Genomic DNA, 20192 nt, shown 5'->3' on the forward strand with positions numbered 1-20192 from the left:
GCCGTGACGTCATTGCGCCGCGGTGACGTCACGGGGCGGGCCCGCGCGCGCGGCGCCTCGGGAAGGGAGGAGGGAGCGGGGCCTGATGGGAAATGGAGTCGGGGAGTGGAGGGGGACAGGGACAGCCGTGGGACACGGACACCCAGGGGACACGGACACCCAGGGGCAGGGACACCCTGCACGGGACACGGACACCCAGGGGACACGGACACCCAGGGGACACGGACACCCTGCACGGGACAGGGACACCCGTGGGACACAGACGTCCCTGGAACAGGGACACTCTACACGGGACATAGACTACCGTGTGACACATGGGCAGGGACACCCGCGGGGCAGGGACACCCCTTTGGGACACGGACACCTCCATGGGACACAGAACCCCCGCCGGAGACGGACACGGAACCCTAAGGAACAGGGAACTCCCCCGGGAGCAGCCAGCCACGAGACGCGGCACCCCAAAAGACAGAACCTCCTCGCATAGGACACCCCCCTCCACGGGACACGAATTCCCGACCACTGTCCCAGGGGACACGACACCTCCCACGGACATGGGATCCCCCTCGGGACACGAATCCCACACACGGGACACAGCCCCACGAGAGACACAAGCCCCGCTCATCGGAACCGCCCCATTACAAACCGCAGCCCCCACGGGACAGATTTTCCCCCACCCCGCCACACGAATTCCCCGCATGGGATCGCATCCCCGCGGTACATCATTATCCCCACGGGGCACATCCCAGCCCTCCCACAGCCCGCCTCCCATCACACCCCCCTCAGGACCCCCCTCCCCAGCACCATCACTGCGCACAAATCCCCCCCAGCCCCTTTATTCCCCGCGCGGGGGTCCCGGCTCGCTCCCGCGTGGGTCGGTGGCTCCGGTCAGGGGCGCAGCGCGGGTCGCTGCGGGAGAGGGGCGGGGGGCAATCGGTCAGTCCCGGCCTTGGGGATCCCTCCCGGACCCTCTCCGAGCCCCCCAGCCCCGTTCCCGCTCACCGGCAGCGGCTCCTCCCGCCGGGGGCGACACGGGAGGGGACGGCAGCGCCCGAAAGGGGACGGAACCTGCGGGAGGAGGAAAAAGGGGGACACCCGTGGGGGAAAACACCCGGGATGAGGGGGATCACCCCGCGGGTGGGGGGAATTTCAGGGTGGATAAACTGCGGGGGGAAGGTAACTCGGTGGAGAAGATAACCACGGGAAAAGGGGATAATCTGGGGGGGGATAACCTGAAGGGATTATAGCCCGTGGGGGTGATAAATCCGGAGTGGGGTTTAATCTGGGGCGGGGATAAATCCGAGAACTCAGCGGGGAGATAATCGCGGGACGGGGACATAATTGCAAGGGGATCTAATCCAGGGAGGACAATTTGGGGCAGTGTAACTCGGGGGGGATAATCCAGAGGGATTATAACCCCAGGAACAGGGGGCTTTTACCCCGGGGCGGGGGCACAAACCCTGGCGCAGAGCGGTAACCCCAGGGCAGGAGGACACAGCCGGGGTGGGCATCACCCTTGGGAGGGGGGGAATCACCCCGGGAGGGAAGGGAATGGCCTGGAGGGGGGGTGACCCGCGGGGGACACCCTACCTGGAGGTTTGTGGGGGTCCCGAGGTCCCGCTTGCCCCCCGGGTACCAGCCGTGGGACCAGTGCTGGCCGCGGCCGCGGGGCAGGGCACAGCTCAGCAGCAGCAGCGCCAGCAGCAGCAGCGACCCGCGGGGTGCCATGGCCGGGGGACTGCGGGGACACAGGGGACCCTGTGTCACCGGCATCCGCTCCGGGGACACCCCCGGGGGGCTGCGGGAGGGATGAGCACCCGTGGGTGCTGCCTGGGGCGGTTTGGGTCCAGCAGAAGCCCAGGGGTTGGAGTAGGGGAATGGAGATGCAGAGGGGATGAGCACCCAGGGATGCTCTTTGGGGTGGGTTTGGGATGCAGATGCTGGAGGAGATGACCCAGCATCTCTTTGGGGTGGGTTTGGGATGCAGATCCAGAGGGAATGAGCACCCCTGGGTGTCCTTTGGGGCTAGAGAAGCCGGGGGAGCTCAGCACCCCGGGGTCCTGCTGGGGTTTGGATCCAGCATGGACATTCCCCCCCACCCCCGGGGCTGCCTTTGGGGTCTGATTTGGGGCAAGCAGGACCCCCCCCACCCCGGCCCCACCCCGTACCTGGCCGGACAGGTGCCGGTGGTGGCGGTGGCCGGTGGCTGGAGCGGTGGCCGGCCGGGCAGGCGCCGCTATTTGAAGGGCTCGGTGACAGTGACGTCGGGCTCGCCACCGTTCCCACGGGGGACTGCGACCTCGCTGATGGCATCGGCCTCCCCATGCCAGTGTCCAGTGCCTCCTCCCCCCCAATCCCCTTGGCACCGCAGGACAGCACCCTGACACGCCCTTTTTGGGGGGATTCTGCCCCGCTGACCCCCGTGTGTCTCCATCACCCAGGGCTGGGGACCCCCAGAATGGGTTTGGGACCCCCAGAATGGGGTCATTTCCCAACACAGCTCCTGGCAGCTGGGAAAGGGAGGGATCCACATGGTCCTTCTGCAGCTCCAGGGATGCTCTTGTTGAAAGGAGGGGAGCAAATCCCCCGTGCCTCAGTTTCCCTACCCCATCCCAACCCCAGTTTCTCTGATTCTTGCTCCATTTCAAGTTTGGCACCCCCAAATCGGGGCTGGATGCTGGCAATGGCCATGGAGCCCGAAGCTCCCAGCTTGGGGATGTGAGAGAGCTCGGGAAGGGGATTTAGGCAGGATCTGGCCCTGGATTATCTCCAGCAGCTGCTCATCTCTCTGATATTTGCACTTGGAGGCAGGATGGAGCCGGGGCAGATGCTGTGGTGAAAAGTCAAGGCAGCTCCCCAGACCCCAAAACTTCCCCAAGCCCCCTGAGATCCTGGGAATGAAGGAAAAAAAGGGGAAAACCTCATTAAGAGCACCAGGGAGCAGCCAGCACCCTTCGAGGAGTGGGATGGAGGGACTTGTTGGGGTGGTCCATGTTCCTGGGTGGAGCATCTGTGGGCACAAATGAAGCCCTCCTCTTTAAGGAGGGTCCCCATTTCTTTGGGGTCACCAGCTTTATTTCTGAGTGTGACTGCCAGCCTTGGCCCAAAGCCTCTCAAAGTTCAGGAGTCAGAATTTATTAGCAACGGGGAGATGTTTGGGCTCGTGAGGGATACCAGGTGATGGGGTGGGGATGGTGGCAGCAGCAGAGCAACTTTTGGGGGGTGTTTTGGGGTGTTCCCTTGCCTGTGTGCCTCTGCCAAACCCCCCTGTGAATCCTGCCTGGATGGAAAAAGCTGGAAAACTCAGATACTCTGACTCATGGGCTGTTTTCACTCACCATTTCCTAGATTTCAACCCCATATCCTGAGTCCTAGGACATCCCTGGGCAGAGCTGTCAATATTCCTGGGCCCTGCCACCCACCCTGTGCTCCCCATCGCTGTTTGGAGTGTCCAGAGAAATCCTTGGGGTGAAGCTTCTGCTCCAAACCAGTTCTCCCAGTGCCTGCAGTGGGGAGGGAGCTCCCCCAGTTAACCCTGACTGCAGGAGGAACAAGGAAGGTGCTTCCTCAGGCACTCCTTTATAACAAAGAAAATATTAAAATCAACCATATTAACCTGCTTTTTTTCTAATACAGAACTGCTGCATTCTCGGTCCTCAGGATATTTCTTGACCCTTTGGATTCTTCTTGAAAGGGAGCAGGCCTGGAATACGGACTTGGGAGAAACTCTTCCCTGTGAAGGTGGGGAGGCCCTGGCACAGGGTGCCCAGAGAAGCTGTGGCTGCCCCTGGATCCCTGGAAGTGTCCAAGGCCAGGTTGGATGGGGCTTGGAGCAACCTGGGATGGTGGAAGGTGTCCCTGCCATGGGATGTTCTATGAGATCCCTTCCACCCCAAACCATTCCATGATTCTGTGATCTCTCAGGATGCCAGGAAAAGAATCTGAGATCCCCTCCAGCAGCTGAGGATGGAGCTCACCTGGTCCAAGGAGGACCAGCAGGGATGGCAGGGCCACTGTGACCACCCTCAGGTCAGGGCCACAGGGCCAACCCCAACCCCTGCTCTAAAATCCAGCCTCAAACACAGAGACCTTTCCTTCAGGGAGCAAAAATCCTTTTGTTTTTCTGGGATTTGCTTTTCTGGGGTTGAAATCCCAACATTTGGGTGCTGCTGTGTGGCAATTACAGTTTCCAAACCAGCAGCACATGGTGGCCTGACCCTGAGGGAGGGAAGTTTTTAGCTTTTGATACAAAAATGAGGGTATTTATATATAAACACACACACAGAATGAGCTTTTCTTTTTTCTCCTTATTTTTTTTTTAAGAGCTGACCAGCAGAAAAATGTGAAACCACTTCCCTGCAGGTTTGGAAAAGCTTGTGCTGGTGGGGTTGGGGGCAGGGGTTGGGTTTTGTTTTCAGATGAGATCCAGGATATCTTTCTCTTCCTTTTTTTTTTTTTTTTAAAAAGGCTTTACTCCCTCAAGAACAAAAAACCAAAAAAACAAACAAAAAAAAAGATTTACAAACAAAATAACAGCCTGTATCAACTCTCCAGAAGAGAGATGGTATGACAATATTAATCCAAACATCACGCTATTTAATTCCCCAATAAAACATTGGAAAAAAAGGAGCCAACAGTATCTGCACTAACACTTTGCTACATATAAAATCTCCAGCTAATATGAAGCTTATGGTACCAACCTCTAAAACAGTTAAGATATATACACATAGGTTCTTTTTTTTTTTTTTGTTTGGGGGGGGTATATTAACAAACAGAATATTACAAAATATTAAAGAAGGCAACTCTTCTGTCATTTGTTTCGGGGGTGGGTGTGGATTTTTGTTCCTCTTTTTCTTCACTTGAAGTTGGCGTAGTCTGAGAAGGCGTCGATGTATTCCTGCACCACCTTGTAGCAGAATTCGTACTGTTCCTGGGGGATTGGGGGAGAGAACGGTGTTACACCAGGAAAATCCACACCTGAGACAGCACCTGATGCTTGGCCAGGTGTCCAGAGCAGGTCCCACCTCCTTGTGACCCCCAAACCCTTGCTGGGGTATCCATGGCAAAAGAAACGCTGCTTTCCCCTTCCCTCTCTGAGGTTCTGTTTGGATCCCCGAAGACTTTTCTTTTAAATCCCTGAGCATCCCTGCAAATCCCTCTTGAAAGGCCTCATCCAGCCCTGCCTGCTCCAACCCCACCTGTGTGCCCAAGCCTGTTCCACTGCCACTCCAGGATGGTTTTCCAGGTGTTTCAGCCCATGAAGTACGTGGGCTGTGCCTGAGGATGTCTCCAAGGCAGCTCCTATGGCTTCTGTCAGTGCTCAAAAGGCACTTGATGCCTTCAGCACCTCTTCCAGATGCCTTTACAAGAGGAAGGGGAGACACCTCCTGGCCCACCTCCATAGAATCATGGATCCTAGAATGGTTTGGGTTGGAAGGAACCTCAGGGATGACTTTGTTTCCACCTCCTGCCACAGGCAGGGACACTTTCTACTATTGCAGGTTGCTCCAAGCCCTGTCCAACCTGGCCCTGGACACTTCCAGGGATGATGAATCCACATCTTCCCTCGCTCCCTCTTTCATGGAGAGAGAAAGCCTTGAACCAAAGAGGTTTTTGCTCAACACTGAGCCCCCAGCCTGTCCTTGCTGAGGTTCTGGTGGGGCAGGAGACACCTACCAGTGTCTGCACCATGTGTGGCCTCTGTAGTCTTAAACTCTTGACTGTCTGAAAGACGTCGAGGATCGCCTCTGCCTTCACCCTCTCCAGGACAGTGCTCAGTGCACAGAAGGTGCCTGTTCTTCCTGCTCCAGCACTGGGAAAGAGAAACCAGGGGGTGAGGGAAAACCCCTGTCCTGCCCCTGCTGGCTTTGCCCAGGGGACAATCCACAGGGGAAGCGCCGGAGAACTGGAGGAGCCAGTCCTGCCCCAGCCTCTCCCGGTTTATCCAGGATGGCCTTTGGGATTCTGACCATCTCCCAAGCTCCTGGTGGAGCAGATCCCCTCGGAGGGGTGGCCCAGCTGCTCCAGCCAGGCTTTACCTGCAGTGCACAGTGATGGGGTGGTTGCCAGACTGCTGCTGCTGCTTCTGCACCGCCGCGATGATGTTGATCATCCCCTTCCCATCCCCGGGGATGCCAACTTCTGGCCAGCCGTGGAAGTGAAACTGCCGGATCTGTCGGCTCTTGTTTTCCTGTTGGGAGGGCAGAGCTCGAGGTCAGGCAGCTGGTGAGAGATCTGTACCAAAGAACCCACCGGCTCGGGGCTTTGGGATAACAATCCGTGTAGGAAAACTGCTTGTGGGGCAGGAGGGGTGGCATTCTCATGGCATGGAGCAGGGGAAGAGTGGGGAATGGGGAGCAGGAGGGAGGCTGGGTGGTGAGGGCAGCAGGATAGAGGGGATGGATGAGGAATGAGCAGCAGGACAGGGACTCTCAGGGGTGCCAGGCAGGGATACGTGGATACAAACCCTTTGGGATGATGAGGAGCTGATGGAGCTGAGGCAACACCAGCAAGAGCTCATGGCAGTGAAATAGGAGCACCCAGACTCTTACCCTGGTGTTGGTCACCAGAAGGTCCCGCACTGTGTAGCTCTCACACTCCTCCTCTTTCTTCAGCTCCACCGTGATGTCTCCGTAGGACACGGAGCCGTCGGACGGCCAGTACTGGGCACACTTCTCCTGAGGAAGCATCACAGGAAGGGACAGGGTGAGGATCCTGTGTTTTTCCCGTGGGTTTGGATAGAAGAATCTTCTAGCAGCTGCCCAACACCAGGTGGGATCCCACAGGCTTCACAAACTCCCAGAATCACAGACTGGTTCAGGTTGGAAGGGACCTTAAACACCATCCCATCCGAACCCCCTGCCACTCCATTTATTTCCCTGGTGTTTAATGCAGCTGATCCCAGGAGCTTACCTGGCCTCTCTCCTCCAGCTCTGTTAGCATCACTATGGAGCAGGATTTCCACTCCCAGATCATCCTCCAGAAGTCCTCTATCGTGTGCTGCAGCGGCCCTTGGCTGGCGATGTAGGAGTCCTTCTGGCGATAACCCTGGAATTTGGGAACAGGGTCAGTGGAGCAGCAGTAGGAATCTCTTGGACATGGTGGGGTTACCAAGCTCAGTTCAATTTTGGGAGGATCATATCCCCTACACCTGCCTGCCTTTATCCATTTGGCTTTCCAGCACACCTGAGCAACACTGCAAGCTCTGAGCGCTGGAGCAGAGCTTTGCCTTAGCTCCAAGTACTCAAGGTATGATTTTTATTGGGGATTTTGGGAAGAAGCAAGCAAAACTAAATGGAGCTAGATGATCTCTAAGGTCCCTTCCAACCCAGACCATTCTGTGACCTATGAAAACCAGCAGTGAGGCCGGATGACTCTGGCTCTTCCGCAGCCACAAAGAGTTTCTGTTTCCAAACCCCTCTGACACTCGCTCCCCTGTGCCCTCCCTGCAGACTGTGACTGCAGATGCTTCGTCATTTGGAGTTTGTCATTTAAGCAAAGTTCAGCAGAGGCAGGAAATTGAATCCTCAGCCCAAACTGCTTACGTGCTATGGACGCTTTCTGATCTGGATGCACAACAAAGCAGCTGCTCCCGGCTGCTCCCACAGCCACAGCAGGGACCCAACAAAGGAGATTGCAGGGAGCAATTAACTGGGGATGTTAGAACTGGGAATAAACTGGGTTTAGTGGGCAAACCCAGTGATTGCCTTCTGGGGGGAAAAAAACCCCTCTGTCACTAGGAGATGAAAGCAGAAACTGGGCTGGAAAAGAGCAAGGTCAGTCACTTGGCCAGCACTGGCATCACTGCATGGAGATAAATACTGATCCGAGATGTCTCCCTCGAGTCCACAGCATTGCTCAGGAGAGAAGGATGTGCAATCACTTATGTCCTCCTCAGAGTGAGGACAGCACTTAACCTCCCTGCCTTGCCTCCTGCCACCACCCAGACAGGTATAATGGGATTGACCTGGCTTCTCTCCAGGGTTTTGGGATCGTGCATTGCTCCCATATCTCATCTGGTGGATGTTTTCTGACCAAATGGCCCGTGCTGTGTTATTTCCATGGATATGTGGATCTGTTCTCCACAGCCATCAGCAGAGCCCAGAGGGGCACAAGTGAGCCCAGGATTTGGATAATCTTCTCAGGCTCCAGCTCTCCTCTCCCACAAGGAGATGGATATACCCACGGGTTTCTTGGAGAAAGAAACCATCACCACCCAGTGACACAAAGCAAAGTCAAATGGAGGGAGCTGTACAAAACTCATAAAAGGAGGCTTTGGGACAAATTCTTCCCAAAGGAAGCAGTGTGAGGTGGATTCCATTGGGAGAAGATGGAAAGAAGATTGGAGAAGACTCACATCAATGAAGGAAGCGTTTACATAGTCTGTGTTCTCTTCCCCTCTCTTCACTGGAATGATTACTCGGTTGAACTCATCTGGAACAGAACAAAATCATCTGAGATTTGGGATAACCTGCCTGGCCTTTAGCTGGGGAGTCACCAAGCCCTAAGTGAGAGACAGAGATAAGGGAAAGGGAGCACAGTGCACCTGACTGGGACAAGGACAGTCAGCTCCACCCTCTGCCATGCCCTGGTTTGGGAGATGGCCATGCCCATGGCCCCTTGTCCTGTCCCTGGGCACCACTGGCTAGAGCCTGGCTCCATCCTCTCTGCACCCTCCCTGCAGGTGTCGATGGACAGGGATGAGGCCCCCGAGCCTTCTCTTCTCCAGGCTGAGCAGTCCCAGCTCTCCCAGCCTTTCCTCAGAGCAGAGATGCTCCAGTCCCCTCACTGGGCTCTCCCCAGTCTGTCCATGTCCCTCCTGTCCTGGGGAGGCAGAACTGGACCCGCTGCTCCAGGTGTGGCCTCAGCAGTGCTGAGCAGAGGGGCAGGATCCCCTCCCTGGACCTGCTGGAAGTGTTTTGTCTCACACAGCCCAGGCCACCACTGTCCTTTCTGTCACAAGGGCACTTTTCTGGCTCAGGTTCAGGCTGGAGTCTGTCAGGACCCCCAGGTCCTTTCCTGCCAAGCTGCTTTTCCACCCAGGTGGGTGACCCCAGCACAAACTGGTCCCTCCCCAGGGATAGGACTTTGCACTTTTCCTTGTTGAACATCACGAGGTCCCTGCTGTCCCATCTCTCCAGCCCGATTCCTGTCCCCACACCCACCGGACACGCAGCCAAACAAGCCTTACATGGAATTATCTGAAGCACCCTGTTCTTTTTCATGTTGGCTGGCAAATTGCCCGTTCTCATCTTGTCATTCTGGATTTTGATTGAAGTGAGCTTCTGTGGGGCAAGGAGCAAAGCAGAGGGAAGTTTCAGAGCCAGGCCAACACATGGTGATCCCAGCACCATCCCAGCAGATCCACCAGGACAACAGCCACGCTCACCTTGAACTCCTCTTCCAGCCCGTTGCTGCTGGTCCCTGGCACTTTGTTGTAGATCTTCTGGAGGTGGATCTCTAACGAGGTCACCTCCAGCTCTGTGTCACCATAGAGATAGTGCTCCAGCAGTGCTTGGTATATGAACACATACTGCATCTGCCAGGGGTGCAGGGAGCTGTCAGTGCCCATGCCATGCCCAGTGAGCACATGCTGGGGGCAGACCCACCACCCTCCTGCCCACCCTTTGAGACCCCAGAAAAGTGAGTGACAACATTCCTGCCACTAAATGGGGACTGGGACCTTATTTGCCACACCAAGCAAAGCTGATGTGACACAAAATGTTCTCCAAGGCTGGAGAAAAGGAGGCTCAGGGGGGACCTTGTGGCTCTGCACAAGTCCCTGACAGGAGGGGGCAGCTGGGGGGGGTCGGGCTCTGCTCCCAGGGAACAGGGACAGGAGGAGAGGAAACGGCCTCAGGCTGGGCCAGGGGAGGTTTAGATTGGGATATTGGATAAATTTCTTCATGGAAAGGGCTGTCCAGCCCTGGCACAGCTGCCCAGGGCAGTGTTGGAGTCCCCATCCCTGGAGGGGTTTAAAAGCCGTGTGGATGTGGCACTTGGGGACAGGGGTCAGTGGTGGCCTGGGCAGTGCTGGGGGAAAGGTTGGACTTGATCTTAAGGATCTTTTCCAACCTAAATGATTTAATGATTCTAAAAAGGGGAGTAAAAAGAGCAGGACCCTGCGAAGGGCTCACTTGATGCAGCATCACCCAAAATAAGGGATGACACTCGACCTCATAGGCTTTGACTGGGTGAAGGAAATCCAAGCCCAGGGGCCAGGGCAGCCCCACACTTACATCTGTCTGTACCATCTGGCAGCGCTGAGCCCGGATCCGGCTCACGAAGCCGTAAACATCCACCTTCCTCTCCGCGTGCATCATGTCCAGCATGGCATCGATGACGATGAAAGTGCCCGTGCGTCCCACCCCGGCGCTGCAAGAGAGGGGGTGGGTGGGAGATTGGGAAGGAATTCCTCCCTGTGAGGCTGGGGAGGCCCTGGCACAGGGTGCCCAGAGAAGCTGTGGCTGCCCCTGGATCCCTGGAAGCGTCCAAGGCCAGGTTGGACGGAGCTTGGAGCAGCCTGAGATAGTGGGAGGTGTCTCTGCAAGGGGTGGGAATGAGATGGGCTTCAAGGAGAAGTATGAGAGCAGCAGACTTTAGGGAAAGACAAAGCTCTTGGATCAGCTGCTTCCCAAGAAGGCAGGAAAAATGGACTTGGGATGTTGCAAATGTGACCATCTCTGCCTTTAACCATGGGGCTTCACCTTACTGAAGTGTGGAAACCCCTGTGGCTCCCCCAGGGTTGCTGCTGTGCCTGAAACCACTCCAGGTGAGGCCAATCTCCATGGCCCTTGCTCCAGGCCATCTGTCAGCTCAGTACTGTGTTCTCCCAAAGGGAGATGTTATCTTCTCATACCAGGGCAGAGGAGAGACACCAGCAGTGCTCAGCATGGCTCTCTCAGCATCCAGCCAACCCAAATGTCCCCTCAAGATGAGTTGTAACACCCTAACATCACTGATACCAAGACCTTCCTTCAATTCATGCCATTTTTTGCATGTCCCCACGAGGAACATCCCCGTTTAACGCAGGAAAGTTAAATAAAGATAATAAAAAAGTCCCGACTGACAAAAAAAATTCCTCTTAAATAGGAGATGCTTTCCAGGTGACCCAGGACGGGCAGAGGTCAGCTGTGAGCAGCACTCACCTGCAGTGCACCACTATGGCTCCTGCATATTGGGGATTGCAGGTCTTCACCTTCTTCAGGAATTTCAGCATCCCGATGGGGGTGAAGGGCACCCCGAAGTCGGGCCAGCTGGTGAAGTGGAACTGGGTCACCAGGCGCTGAGGCTTCTTGTTCGTGACATCACCCACCTGGAGGGGAAATGTGCCCGCAGGTTAATGAGAAACACTCAGGTTTTCCCTTCTTTCCCAAAATCAAGAGAGAGAGCTGAAGACCCGAGATGGAGCTGGAGGGCTTAAGAAGCAGCATCCACAGCTGAAAGGGCATGGACTCAGGCTCTGGGACAAATCAGCCTCTAAAACATGACATTTCAATGCACCACATCCCACATCCAAGGGCTGTGAGATGCCAGCCTGTCCCTGTGTGTGGATCCAACCTGGCAGCAGCCGCCGTATTTCGTCCCCAACAAGCTCAAACAAAAGCTGTTCCTCCATCCTTTCCCACTCCTCTGCCCACATCATCCTCAGATTAAAGGCAGGGGAGGAAAACACACACGTCCAGGCCATTGGAGTGAAGGATGAGGCTCAGGAGAATCACAAGCAGGGTCCAGACAGGTTTGCACACACCAGCTCTTCCCTGCCTGCCTCTGAGAGCAGCAGGAAAACAAACAAAGTGACTAAAACACCCAGAGTCTCCTCAAAGGACAAGAAAATGTGGTGACAGATGGGAAAGCAATCAAACCCAACGTGTACGGCACTGGATTTTGTCTCAGCTGAGGGGATAAATCTGATTATTTTCAGGCATTAAGTGTCTGTGGGTGAGAGCAGGAACCAACACCAGTAACAGCGAGTGCTGGAGCACTGCAGGATGGGATTTCAGCCCTGGCATCCCTCAGCTTCCCTGCTCTCAGCGCAGCCACGCTGGTACCACTGGGAACAGGCTCTGGGGAGGAACAAATTCTTAACAGCTCTGGTTAAAAATGGGTGCTGGGGGTCACTTCATCCCAGCTCTGCTCTCACAGAACCTTGCAGGAGCTGAGCCAGCACCCTTAGGATGCCCAGTGTGGAGAGGGGAGGGATGGGATGGGACAAGAAGGGATGGGAGAGGTGATCCCTGGCACCTGCTGGATGCAGAACTTGCGCACGGTGTAATCCACCAGGACGGTCACGTCCTCCACGGACACTCGGATGTTCCCATATGTCCAGCAGCCCTGATCCGGCCAGTACTGAGCACATTTACACTGTGGGGGGAGGAAACAGGTGCAGGTGAGCTCTGGATACCCTCACAAGGCTGGGAATGGCTCCAGTTCATGCCCATAGGCACAGGATGTGCCAGATTTGGCCCAATTTGGGTCAAATCCCAGCCTGTGAAACCTTTGGGCACCTACCTCTTTCCTCTCCTTCAGGTTGGTCACCATGACAATTGTCGCTGTGTTTTGCTCCCAAATCATCCTCCAAAAATCATTCACTGTTTCTTCCTTTGGTCCTGAGGGGAAGGTAAAACAAAATGTCCTCTTTGGGATCAACCCCTCACGATTTGGGGCCAAACCCCAGCGTGTGAGGTCACACGTCATGGATGATCCAACACATTTTTTGCCAATAGGTCATAGGAGGTGCTGTGGTGTCTGGGCATGTCTGATCCGAGGAATAACCCTATCACACAGTAGGTGGAATTTTCTGGATGTGCTTCATGGTCAGGAATTCCATATTTAGCCCAAGATGGGGAAACCAGACAGAGCATGGACTTGCCCAAGGTCACCCAGGGAAACTGTGGCTGTCCCAGAGTCTGCTGAAGTCCTGTGCTGGGATCTTGGGTTGTAGCCATGGGATCCCATTTCAGTGTGGCACAGGAATAGCTCCCTGCTGCCTGCCAGACACGGAGCTAACTCAGCCTACGCTCCCCTGCCAAGCCTGAGGCTCGGGGTGAGCCAAAAGAACAGCAGAGCCAAAGCTTAACCTGAGCCTGGAAGTGCTGACGGACCTAATCCAGCCTCCTTCTCCAGCCAGAGCCAGGGAAAGTGGCCAGGGATGCCCTGATCCACTGGCAAGTCAAGAGAGGAAATACAACACACTCCCATGGGCAGGTAACATCCTGCTGCTGACATGATCCCCACCCTGTGAGTGGGAATCCTGGTTTTAGGGATGTGTTTGGACTTCTGAAGATCACAGGGACATTTCTCTCTACCCCATCCCTGGAAGTGTTCAAGGGAGCTTGGAACAACCTGGGATAGTGGGAGGTGGTCCTGTCCATGGCAGGGGGTGGAATGAGATGAGATTTGAGGTCCCCTCCAGCCCAAACCATTCCATGATTCTGTGATTTGGGGAATTTAATTGAGCAGCTCCCTGGTAGTATTTCTAGAGGTCACAACACCCTCCAGCAATGGGTACTGCACAGGTTAGGATGTCTCTTCCTCCACCAACACATCCAGCACTGCTCTTTGACCAGGAAAATCATTCTGGGAACAATTTGTGGGGTAGCCAAGCCTCCTTTTGACCAGGGGAGCTCAGCAAGATGCTGTGCTGTGGTTAGAGGGGCACAGAGCAGAGAGACCCAGCCCAGCTGTCCCCAACAGAGCAATGGGAATAATCAAAAATGTACCTTGTGCAGCAATGAACTTGTTTTTCTCTTGGTACCCCTGCAGAGAAAAGGAGAAAAAGGAAGACAAATGAATATTTCTCTAACACCAGAGTCAGGAAATGCATCTGCTCTGCTGCCCCTTCTCCCCTGTGCAGAGAAGGGGCTGCAGCCTCTGAGGGGAGAATCAGCACCAAAGATGGGCTGAAATAACTGAAAATCCTTGTGCAAAGGGCTGTTTTCCCACAGGAATGCTTCCCACGCTCACATAATGCAGGAATGACCCCACTTGCTGGCACAAGGCACTAACAAAGTGGTACCTGACAGCCCTTCCACTGGGGTCAGACCCTGCATCCAGAGCACCACGTGAAAATCAGCATTAATCCTTGGAAAATGGGTTGTAGAACTCATGGGGATTGATTTTGTGCATTTTATTTACTGGGGAGGAAAGGAAAAAACTCTTTTGGGGTCTTGCTCTGCTTCATGTGCTTCCATCTCTCACATGACCCTTCCGGCTGACTGGAGCCACATGGTGACAACCACAGAGGACCCATCTCCTCCCAGGGACAGAGCAGGGCAACACTGCTTCCATTTTAGGTGGATTCCTTGATTTTGTCTTCATCCCCTTCCCACAGCCAGCCTTGAAAGCTGGGAAGCACTGATGATGACCTGGCCACACTCTTCAGGGATTTACATTTGTGTGGATGTGGCACTCGGGGACATGGTTTAGTGATGGCCTTGGCAGTGCTGGGGGAATGGTTGGACTTGAGGGTCTTAGAGGGCTTTTCCAACCTAAAAGAGTCTATGATTCATCAGCTGTTTGCTGATGAGAAATCCCCAGCTCCAGCAGGAGTGGTTCCCCAGCCCTTTCCAAACCAGCCCGCTCGGCTTTGCTCCTGGCGGGGATTTCCCCTTCAAATCACAAAACTCACATTAATAAAGGAGGCATTGATGTAGTCGGAGTCGGGGACCCCTTCCACGGGAGTCAGGTGAACCCTGGAATGATCATCTGCAGGGAAATTAAAACTCTGCATTAAAGACAACCCCCTCCACTCTGCTGGTCCCTGGCGTAGCAAGAATCCAGGTGTTGGAGTGGAGCCCGCGCTCCTGGCTCTGCTGCAAAAACACCTTGATGCCCCCAAATTCCTCTTGCTTAAACCCAGACAGGTCCTAGACCTTGTCCAAGGTAGTTTTTCCTCTGCAGAGTGCGCATTTGAGGATAACCTGAGCCAGCCCACTGCCCAATGCCACCAGGCAAGAGTTGTCCCTTCCAGCATTTCCCATCTGTTTCACTCTCCACGGCCTCCTGGCTGCTGAGGGCTCCAGGGAGCTTCTCCTCACAGGTACCTAAAGCTAAAGCAGACCCAGCCATCCACCTGGGAGGTGAAATGCCCTCAACCATGCCCTTGCCCATCCCAAAACCAGGAATGGGGAGTCCTGGCAGGAGCTCCTGAGTGTTTGCCCCCACCCCCATCCAAGCAGCTCCGATACGTACAGGGCAAAATATTCACGTATCTGTTCTTCTCCTTGTTCTCCTCCTTGGAAGCAGCTTCACACGTGGCCTGTATGGGACACGCTGGGAGAGCCTGAAATGGCAGAAAAAAAGGGTTTTCCATGATGTTTTCATGGCACAGCAGGAACAATGTGCTGGCAAATGTCACATCTGAGCATCCTGCCCCCCTCCGTACATGTCCCCACACCCTTCACCTCCACCCCAGCACCAGCTCCTCCTCCTCACCGAGCTCAAAGTGACCATTTAAATAGCTGGGCTGGAGCAGAGAGAGCCAATCCCTTTGGAAGGGAGATGTCTGGAATCTCCTGATCCATGGACACGAGGTGGCAGCAAAGCCTCCAGCTCAAACCCGCCCGGCAGCACCAGCGAGCTCATTCCTGATTCCTCCTGTCCACGGAGGCTCCTGCCGAGATTCCCTCATTAACAGTGCTGCTAATTGTGACCTGATTAAGCCCCCACAGCCCCATCCCACCCAGTGATGGCAGGAGCAGCACCAGGGGACCTTTGGTTGGGGGGTGATGGGGTGACAGGGAACACTGTCCCTGGATTTCCCAACCGAGCACAGGAGGTGCTTCCCCAGCGCCGCTATTCCACATCCTCTTTGAACAGCAAAGAATGTTCTGGAGGTATCCACCATCCCTTCCTCCAGCTGACAGGATGGCAGGAAGTGTCAAGGGCAATCAGGTATTTATAACCCTAAAAATCCCCCTCCCTGGGCATTCATTGCACCTATTTGGTTTCATCGCAGCACGGCCAGGAAAGGGATCAAGTTGTGCAGCAGCTGGACAAAGTCAAGTGGCTTTTTTTAATCTTCTCATCGTTCTCATGGTGCCATATCATGGCTTGGACCCGGGCTGGGAGCACAGGTCTGATGAGGAGAAGCTGAGGGAGCTGAGGGGGCTCAGCCTGGAGAAAAGGAGGCTCAGGGGGGACCTTGTGGCTCTGCACAACTCCCTGACAGGAGGGGGCAGCTGGGGAAGATCAGACTGCTCCCAGGAAACAGGGACAGGACAAGAGGAAACGGCCTCAAGCTGTGCCAGGGGAGGCTTAGATTGGATTTTTAAGAAAATTTTTTCACAGGAAGAGTTGTCAAGCCCCAGCAGGGGCTGCCCAGGGCAGTGGTGGAGTCACCATCCTTGAAAGTCTTAAAAAAAAGGTGTGGATGTGGCACTGGGGGACATGGGTTTAGTGGTGGTCTTGGCAGTGCTGGGTTAATGGTTGGATTTGACAATCTTAGAGAGCTTTTCCAGCCTTAATGAATCTATCCTGTTCAATTCTATTCTAATCCATTTTTGTACTGACAAGGCAAACCAGATTTATTGTCACAATCAGCTGCAAAGCTCAGCAACGTCAAGAAGAGGCTGTAGTCATCCCAGAAGAAATGCTCTGGGCCTGTGGGACAAGCACAATACCTGAATTCCTCACAGCTGAAGGCCAACCTTTGTCCCATACATTGTCATCATTGTGTTTCAGGGCTAACAGCTCACTGAAATAAGATGGGGTCATTCCTGTTTCTCTGTCAAAGCTTTTTTTGGCTGTTTGTGGATTTAAAGCCATGAGGACTGGGGAGATGGGAGGCAGAGCTTGGGAGGCAACCAGCAAGCAGAGAAGCTCTGGAAGACCCCAAGACATCCAGAATCACTCCTGACTCCAGGAAAATACAACTCTGAAGAGCTGTTTGCTAGAAACTCGCTTTTCAGCAGCGAGCACGAGGGCGAGCAGCTTGTCCACCCTCACCGCAGCCACAGGGACAGACTCAGCCCTGCCACCGCTCAGCCCTTTGAGAAACCCCCGAGAACCACATCCTAAAGCCCAATCCGAGGGCAGCCCGTGGGCTCTGAGGGCAGGAGCAGAGGCACTCACGTTGAACTCCTCCCGAAAGAGCTTGTTGTCGTCGGCCATGCGGCGGTTGATCTCCTCCTCCAGCTTGTCCACGGGCAGCGGGGGGTACTTGCGGTTGGTGCTGGGGGAGCGGGCGAGCAGGGGCATGCTCTGCGGCTCTGCAATGACACCCGGGGGTCACAGGGGCCCCCAGCTGTCCCCCGTGCCCAGCACTGCCCACCCACGCCCAGCTGGGCACAGGGACCCCGCCGCTTTGAGGGTTGCCCTCGTGTTTGTGCGGAGTGGTTGGGGTTGGAGGGGATGTTAAAGATCATCCTGTTCCAACAGCTTCCACCAGAACAGGCTGCTCTGAGCACAGTGGCACCTGGGTTGTGTCAGCACTGGGGTGGCAGCAGGGCTAGGGCAGGGCCCGTCCCCTGTGCTGGGGCACCTCCAGTCCTGGGGCCCCTTCTGGGCCCCTTGTGACAAACAGACTCTGAGGGGCTGGAGCGTGTCCAGGGAAGGGGCCTGGAACACCAGGAGCTGCTGAGGGAGCTGGGAAAGGGGCTCAGGCTGGAGCAAAGGAGGCTCAGGGGGGACCTTGTGGCTCTGCACAACTCCCTGACAGGAGGGGGCAGCCAGGGGGAGAGTTGATCTCTGCTCCCAGGGAACAGGGACAGGAGGAGAGGAAACGGCCTCAAGTTGTGCCAGGGGAGGTTTAGAGTGGGATATTTGGAAAAATTTCTTCATGGAAAGGGCTGTCCAGCCCTGGCACAGCTGCCCAGGGCAGTGTTGGAGTCCCCATCCCTGGAGGGATTTAAAAGCCGTGTGGATGTGGCACTTGGGGACAGGGGTCAGTGGTGGCCTGGGCAGTGCTGGGGGAATGGTTGGACTGGATGATCTCAAAGGACTTTTCCAACCCGAAAAAATCAGTAATCCTACAATGATTAACACCCTGGGATCTACACTCTGGCAGAGGCAGGACAGGGCACTGAGGACCAAATCATCAATACTTGGGCTGGAGACCACCTCACTTTGAATTCCAGCTTCTCCCTCCCTCACATGGAAAGGCTGGCACCACCACTGTGGCACAATTCCCAGGAGGACACAGCAAAGGCAGCTGCTGCTTGTGTTGCTCAGCAAAGCCAGGAAAGGCCGTGTGAGGGTTACACCAACACAGCTGAGGGTTTATGAAGTTCACACCTCTGTCTACAGTGATGTGAGATGGGCAGGGAAGGTCTTAGCAGCCAACATAAAATAAAAAAGGTGCTGAATCTCAGTTAGTGCTTCCCAGAAGGTGTTCGGTTTATGTGGAAGGAGTGCTGAAAAAGATCTGAACTGAGCTTAAGAGGCCTCTTCAGATCTTAATTTGGTGCCTACATATGGATGGAGATGCACAACTTCAGAGCTTCAGTGTCAGCTCTGGCTCAGAGCTCAGGGGCAGAAGAATTTAGACATTACACAAGGCTTTAAAACAGCATCTGTGCATGTTTAGGAGGTACAAAAATGCTTTTACAATGGAAATAAGTGTATTCCCTGCTTTCTCCTGGAAATGTTAGTTCGGTGTCTACAGTTAGCGTGAAGATCTGAGTTTTAATCAGAAACCTTCCTAAACTGAAAGAGCAGAGGAATATTTAATTACTCCCCAAAGATGCATTTTTTCAAAAAAGGTTCTTATTTGAGTCAAAGAAATACTGTGAAAACTCAAGAGGAATGTGAGGGGTTTGATTTTGGAAGTGATCACCCATTTTAATATCAACCACTTGAGGGCACACATTTAGTCACTGGAATGAAAGCTGGGAAATAAACCTTGATCCTATAAAAGCATGCTGAAACCATGGAAAACGTGGAACGAGATCAGGAAACAACAACAACAACAAAAACAGAAATTAAAAAATATTTGCCTACAAAACCACGAGATGGGAGAGACCCTGTGTGGCACCAGGTGGACTCACCTGTATCGTCCGTCCTGCCATTGGACAGCCGGAAGGAGTTGGAGTGGCTCCCTGCCTGTTTGTATTTCTTGAACCTGCCAAAGAGAATTGGAGTGGAAAAGTCAGTAAATATCCACCAGAAAGCCCAGGTCCCCTCCCAGATGAGAGACGCCAGGGTGTCCCACACTTTCTCACGGCTTCAGGAATTAGCTGGTGGGTCCAGGAGGCTGCAGGACCTCTAAAATCCTGCCTGTGGGCAGAGCTTCTCACTGAGCACATCTGGAGCAGCTGCAGGAGCCCAGAGAGAGGTGGAAGCCAGGAGAAGCCTTAAGGGTGCTCGCTCTGGAGGACACCCCAAGGAGTTCCTGCTCCCTGGGCTGATCCTGCAGAGAACATAAAGCCCAGGTTGATCCATCCTGCAGCAAACCCCGCTCCATGTGCTTTTAACTTGGAGCAGCTGCTCATGCTCCCTTTGCCTGAAATTCAGAGTTTTGCTGAATCACTGGGCAGTGAACAGAAACCCTTTTTTCCAGGGCTGGAAGCCAGGTGGGAAGGACTCAAACTCTGCTGCTGCTGCTGAACTCCTGAGGCAAAACTCTTCTCAGGTTCACTGCTGTGAGGGCAGGCCTGGAGCCAGGAGACAGAGGGAAGTTTTCCACTGCTAAGGAAATTGTTCTCTCTTTTTTTAATTTTTTTTTTTAAGACTTACCTAATCATCAAACTGGTGAGTAAATTAAAATGTCTACTGCAGATGAATAAAGACCCTCTTAGTTATGCTTTCAGGAGCTGGGAATGCTTCATTTTGAGCAGGGCAGATGCTTGGATTTTAAAAAATGGACCTAAGAAGGCTTTATTGTGCTGTAACTCTAATTACAGCATCACCTAACACTCCTCACAAGCTCCTGCCATTCACAGGGAAAGGTGCACAGGGACCATGTCCAGGTTTGGTACCCAAAGCAGAGCCTGGGTGTTGGATCCTGCTTGATATCAAGATGGGAATCAAGAAGTAACACATGGAAAGCACTTTGTGGCTGTGCTCAGCCTCCCTGCATTACTCAATCCATCATCTGCAGCTTCGCAAGGAAATCTCACCTGCTTTTCATCACACTGACAGGGCTTCAGTTCATTCTACCCCACTAAAATGTGACATTTTGAGAGGCAGAACAGGAATTCCCCACATGAGGAGCAGCTTTGCAGAGAAAGGAATAAGCATCATTCACCAGATAACCC

At 54.3% G+C, this 20192-nt stretch overlaps 2 protein-coding genes across 3 annotated transcripts in view; both read right to left on the reverse strand.

Annotated features, from left to right (window-relative positions):
- Window positions 1-815: 815 nt before the first annotated feature.
- On the reverse strand, window positions 816-2379 carry LOC125326675 (progonadoliberin-2). The gene is made up of 4 exons (XM_048305130.1): window positions 2166-2379; window positions 1588-1735; window positions 1000-1065; window positions 816-906 (listed from the first exon to the last, which is right to left on the reverse strand). Exons 2-4 carry the CDS (start codon window positions 1723-1725, stop codon window positions 886-888), a joined length of 225 nt encoding a protein of 74 aa, XP_048161087.1. The 5' UTR covers window positions 1726-1735; window positions 2166-2379; the 3' UTR covers window positions 816-885.
- Window positions 2380-4572: 2193 nt separating this feature from the next.
- Window positions 4573-20192, reverse strand: part of PTPRA (protein tyrosine phosphatase receptor type A) — a 114633-nt gene continuing 99013 nt past the window's right edge. For both annotated transcript variants that reach the window (XM_048303658.1, XM_048303659.1), the window contains 17 exons: window positions 18984-19057; window positions 17071-17207; window positions 15190-15280; window positions 14627-14703; window positions 13719-13755; window positions 12508-12605; window positions 12241-12360; window positions 11145-11311; window positions 10236-10371; window positions 9386-9535; window positions 9188-9281; window positions 8354-8430; window positions 6910-7044; window positions 6549-6674; window positions 6036-6187; window positions 5674-5809; window positions 4573-4927 (listed from right to left, as the gene is read on the reverse strand). In XM_048303658.1, the coding sequence (XP_048159615.1) occupies window positions 4853-4927; window positions 5674-5809; window positions 6036-6187; window positions 6549-6674; window positions 6910-7044; window positions 8354-8430; window positions 9188-9281; window positions 9386-9535; window positions 10236-10371; window positions 11145-11311; window positions 12241-12360; window positions 12508-12605; window positions 13719-13755; window positions 14627-14703; window positions 15190-15280; window positions 17071-17207; window positions 18984-19057 (1882 nt within the window). In that variant the 3' untranslated portion in view covers window positions 4573-4852. The remainder of the gene's footprint in view (window positions 4928-5673; window positions 5810-6035; window positions 6188-6548; window positions 6675-6909; window positions 7045-8353; window positions 8431-9187; window positions 9282-9385; window positions 9536-10235; window positions 10372-11144; window positions 11312-12240; window positions 12361-12507; window positions 12606-13718; window positions 13756-14626; window positions 14704-15189; window positions 15281-17070; window positions 17208-18983; window positions 19058-20192) is intronic.

The sequence above is a fragment of the Corvus hawaiiensis genome, chromosome 5, assembly GCF_020740725.1.
Source record: "Corvus hawaiiensis isolate bCorHaw1 chromosome 5, bCorHaw1.pri.cur, whole genome shotgun sequence".
NCBI classification, from domain to species: Eukaryota; Metazoa; Chordata; class Aves; order Passeriformes; family Corvidae; genus Corvus; species Corvus hawaiiensis.

What these genes read in the sequence shown, in the direction of transcription:
- LOC125326675 (XM_048305130.1), bottom strand. Translation starts at nt 1,725, where the DNA reads ATGGCACCCCGCGGGTCGCTGCTGCTGCTGGCGCTGCTGCTGCTGAGC. An exon ending in GGACCCCCACAAACCTCCAG is followed by an intron (nt 1,066 to 1,587) that starts GTAGGGTGTCCC and finishes CTCCTCCCGCAG; the next exon opens with GTTCCGTCCCCTTTCGGGCG. An exon ending in GGCGGGAGGAGCCGCTGCCG is followed by an intron (nt 907 to 999) that starts GTGAGCGGGAAC and finishes CCTCTCCCGCAG; the next exon opens with CGACCCGCGCTGCGCCCCTG.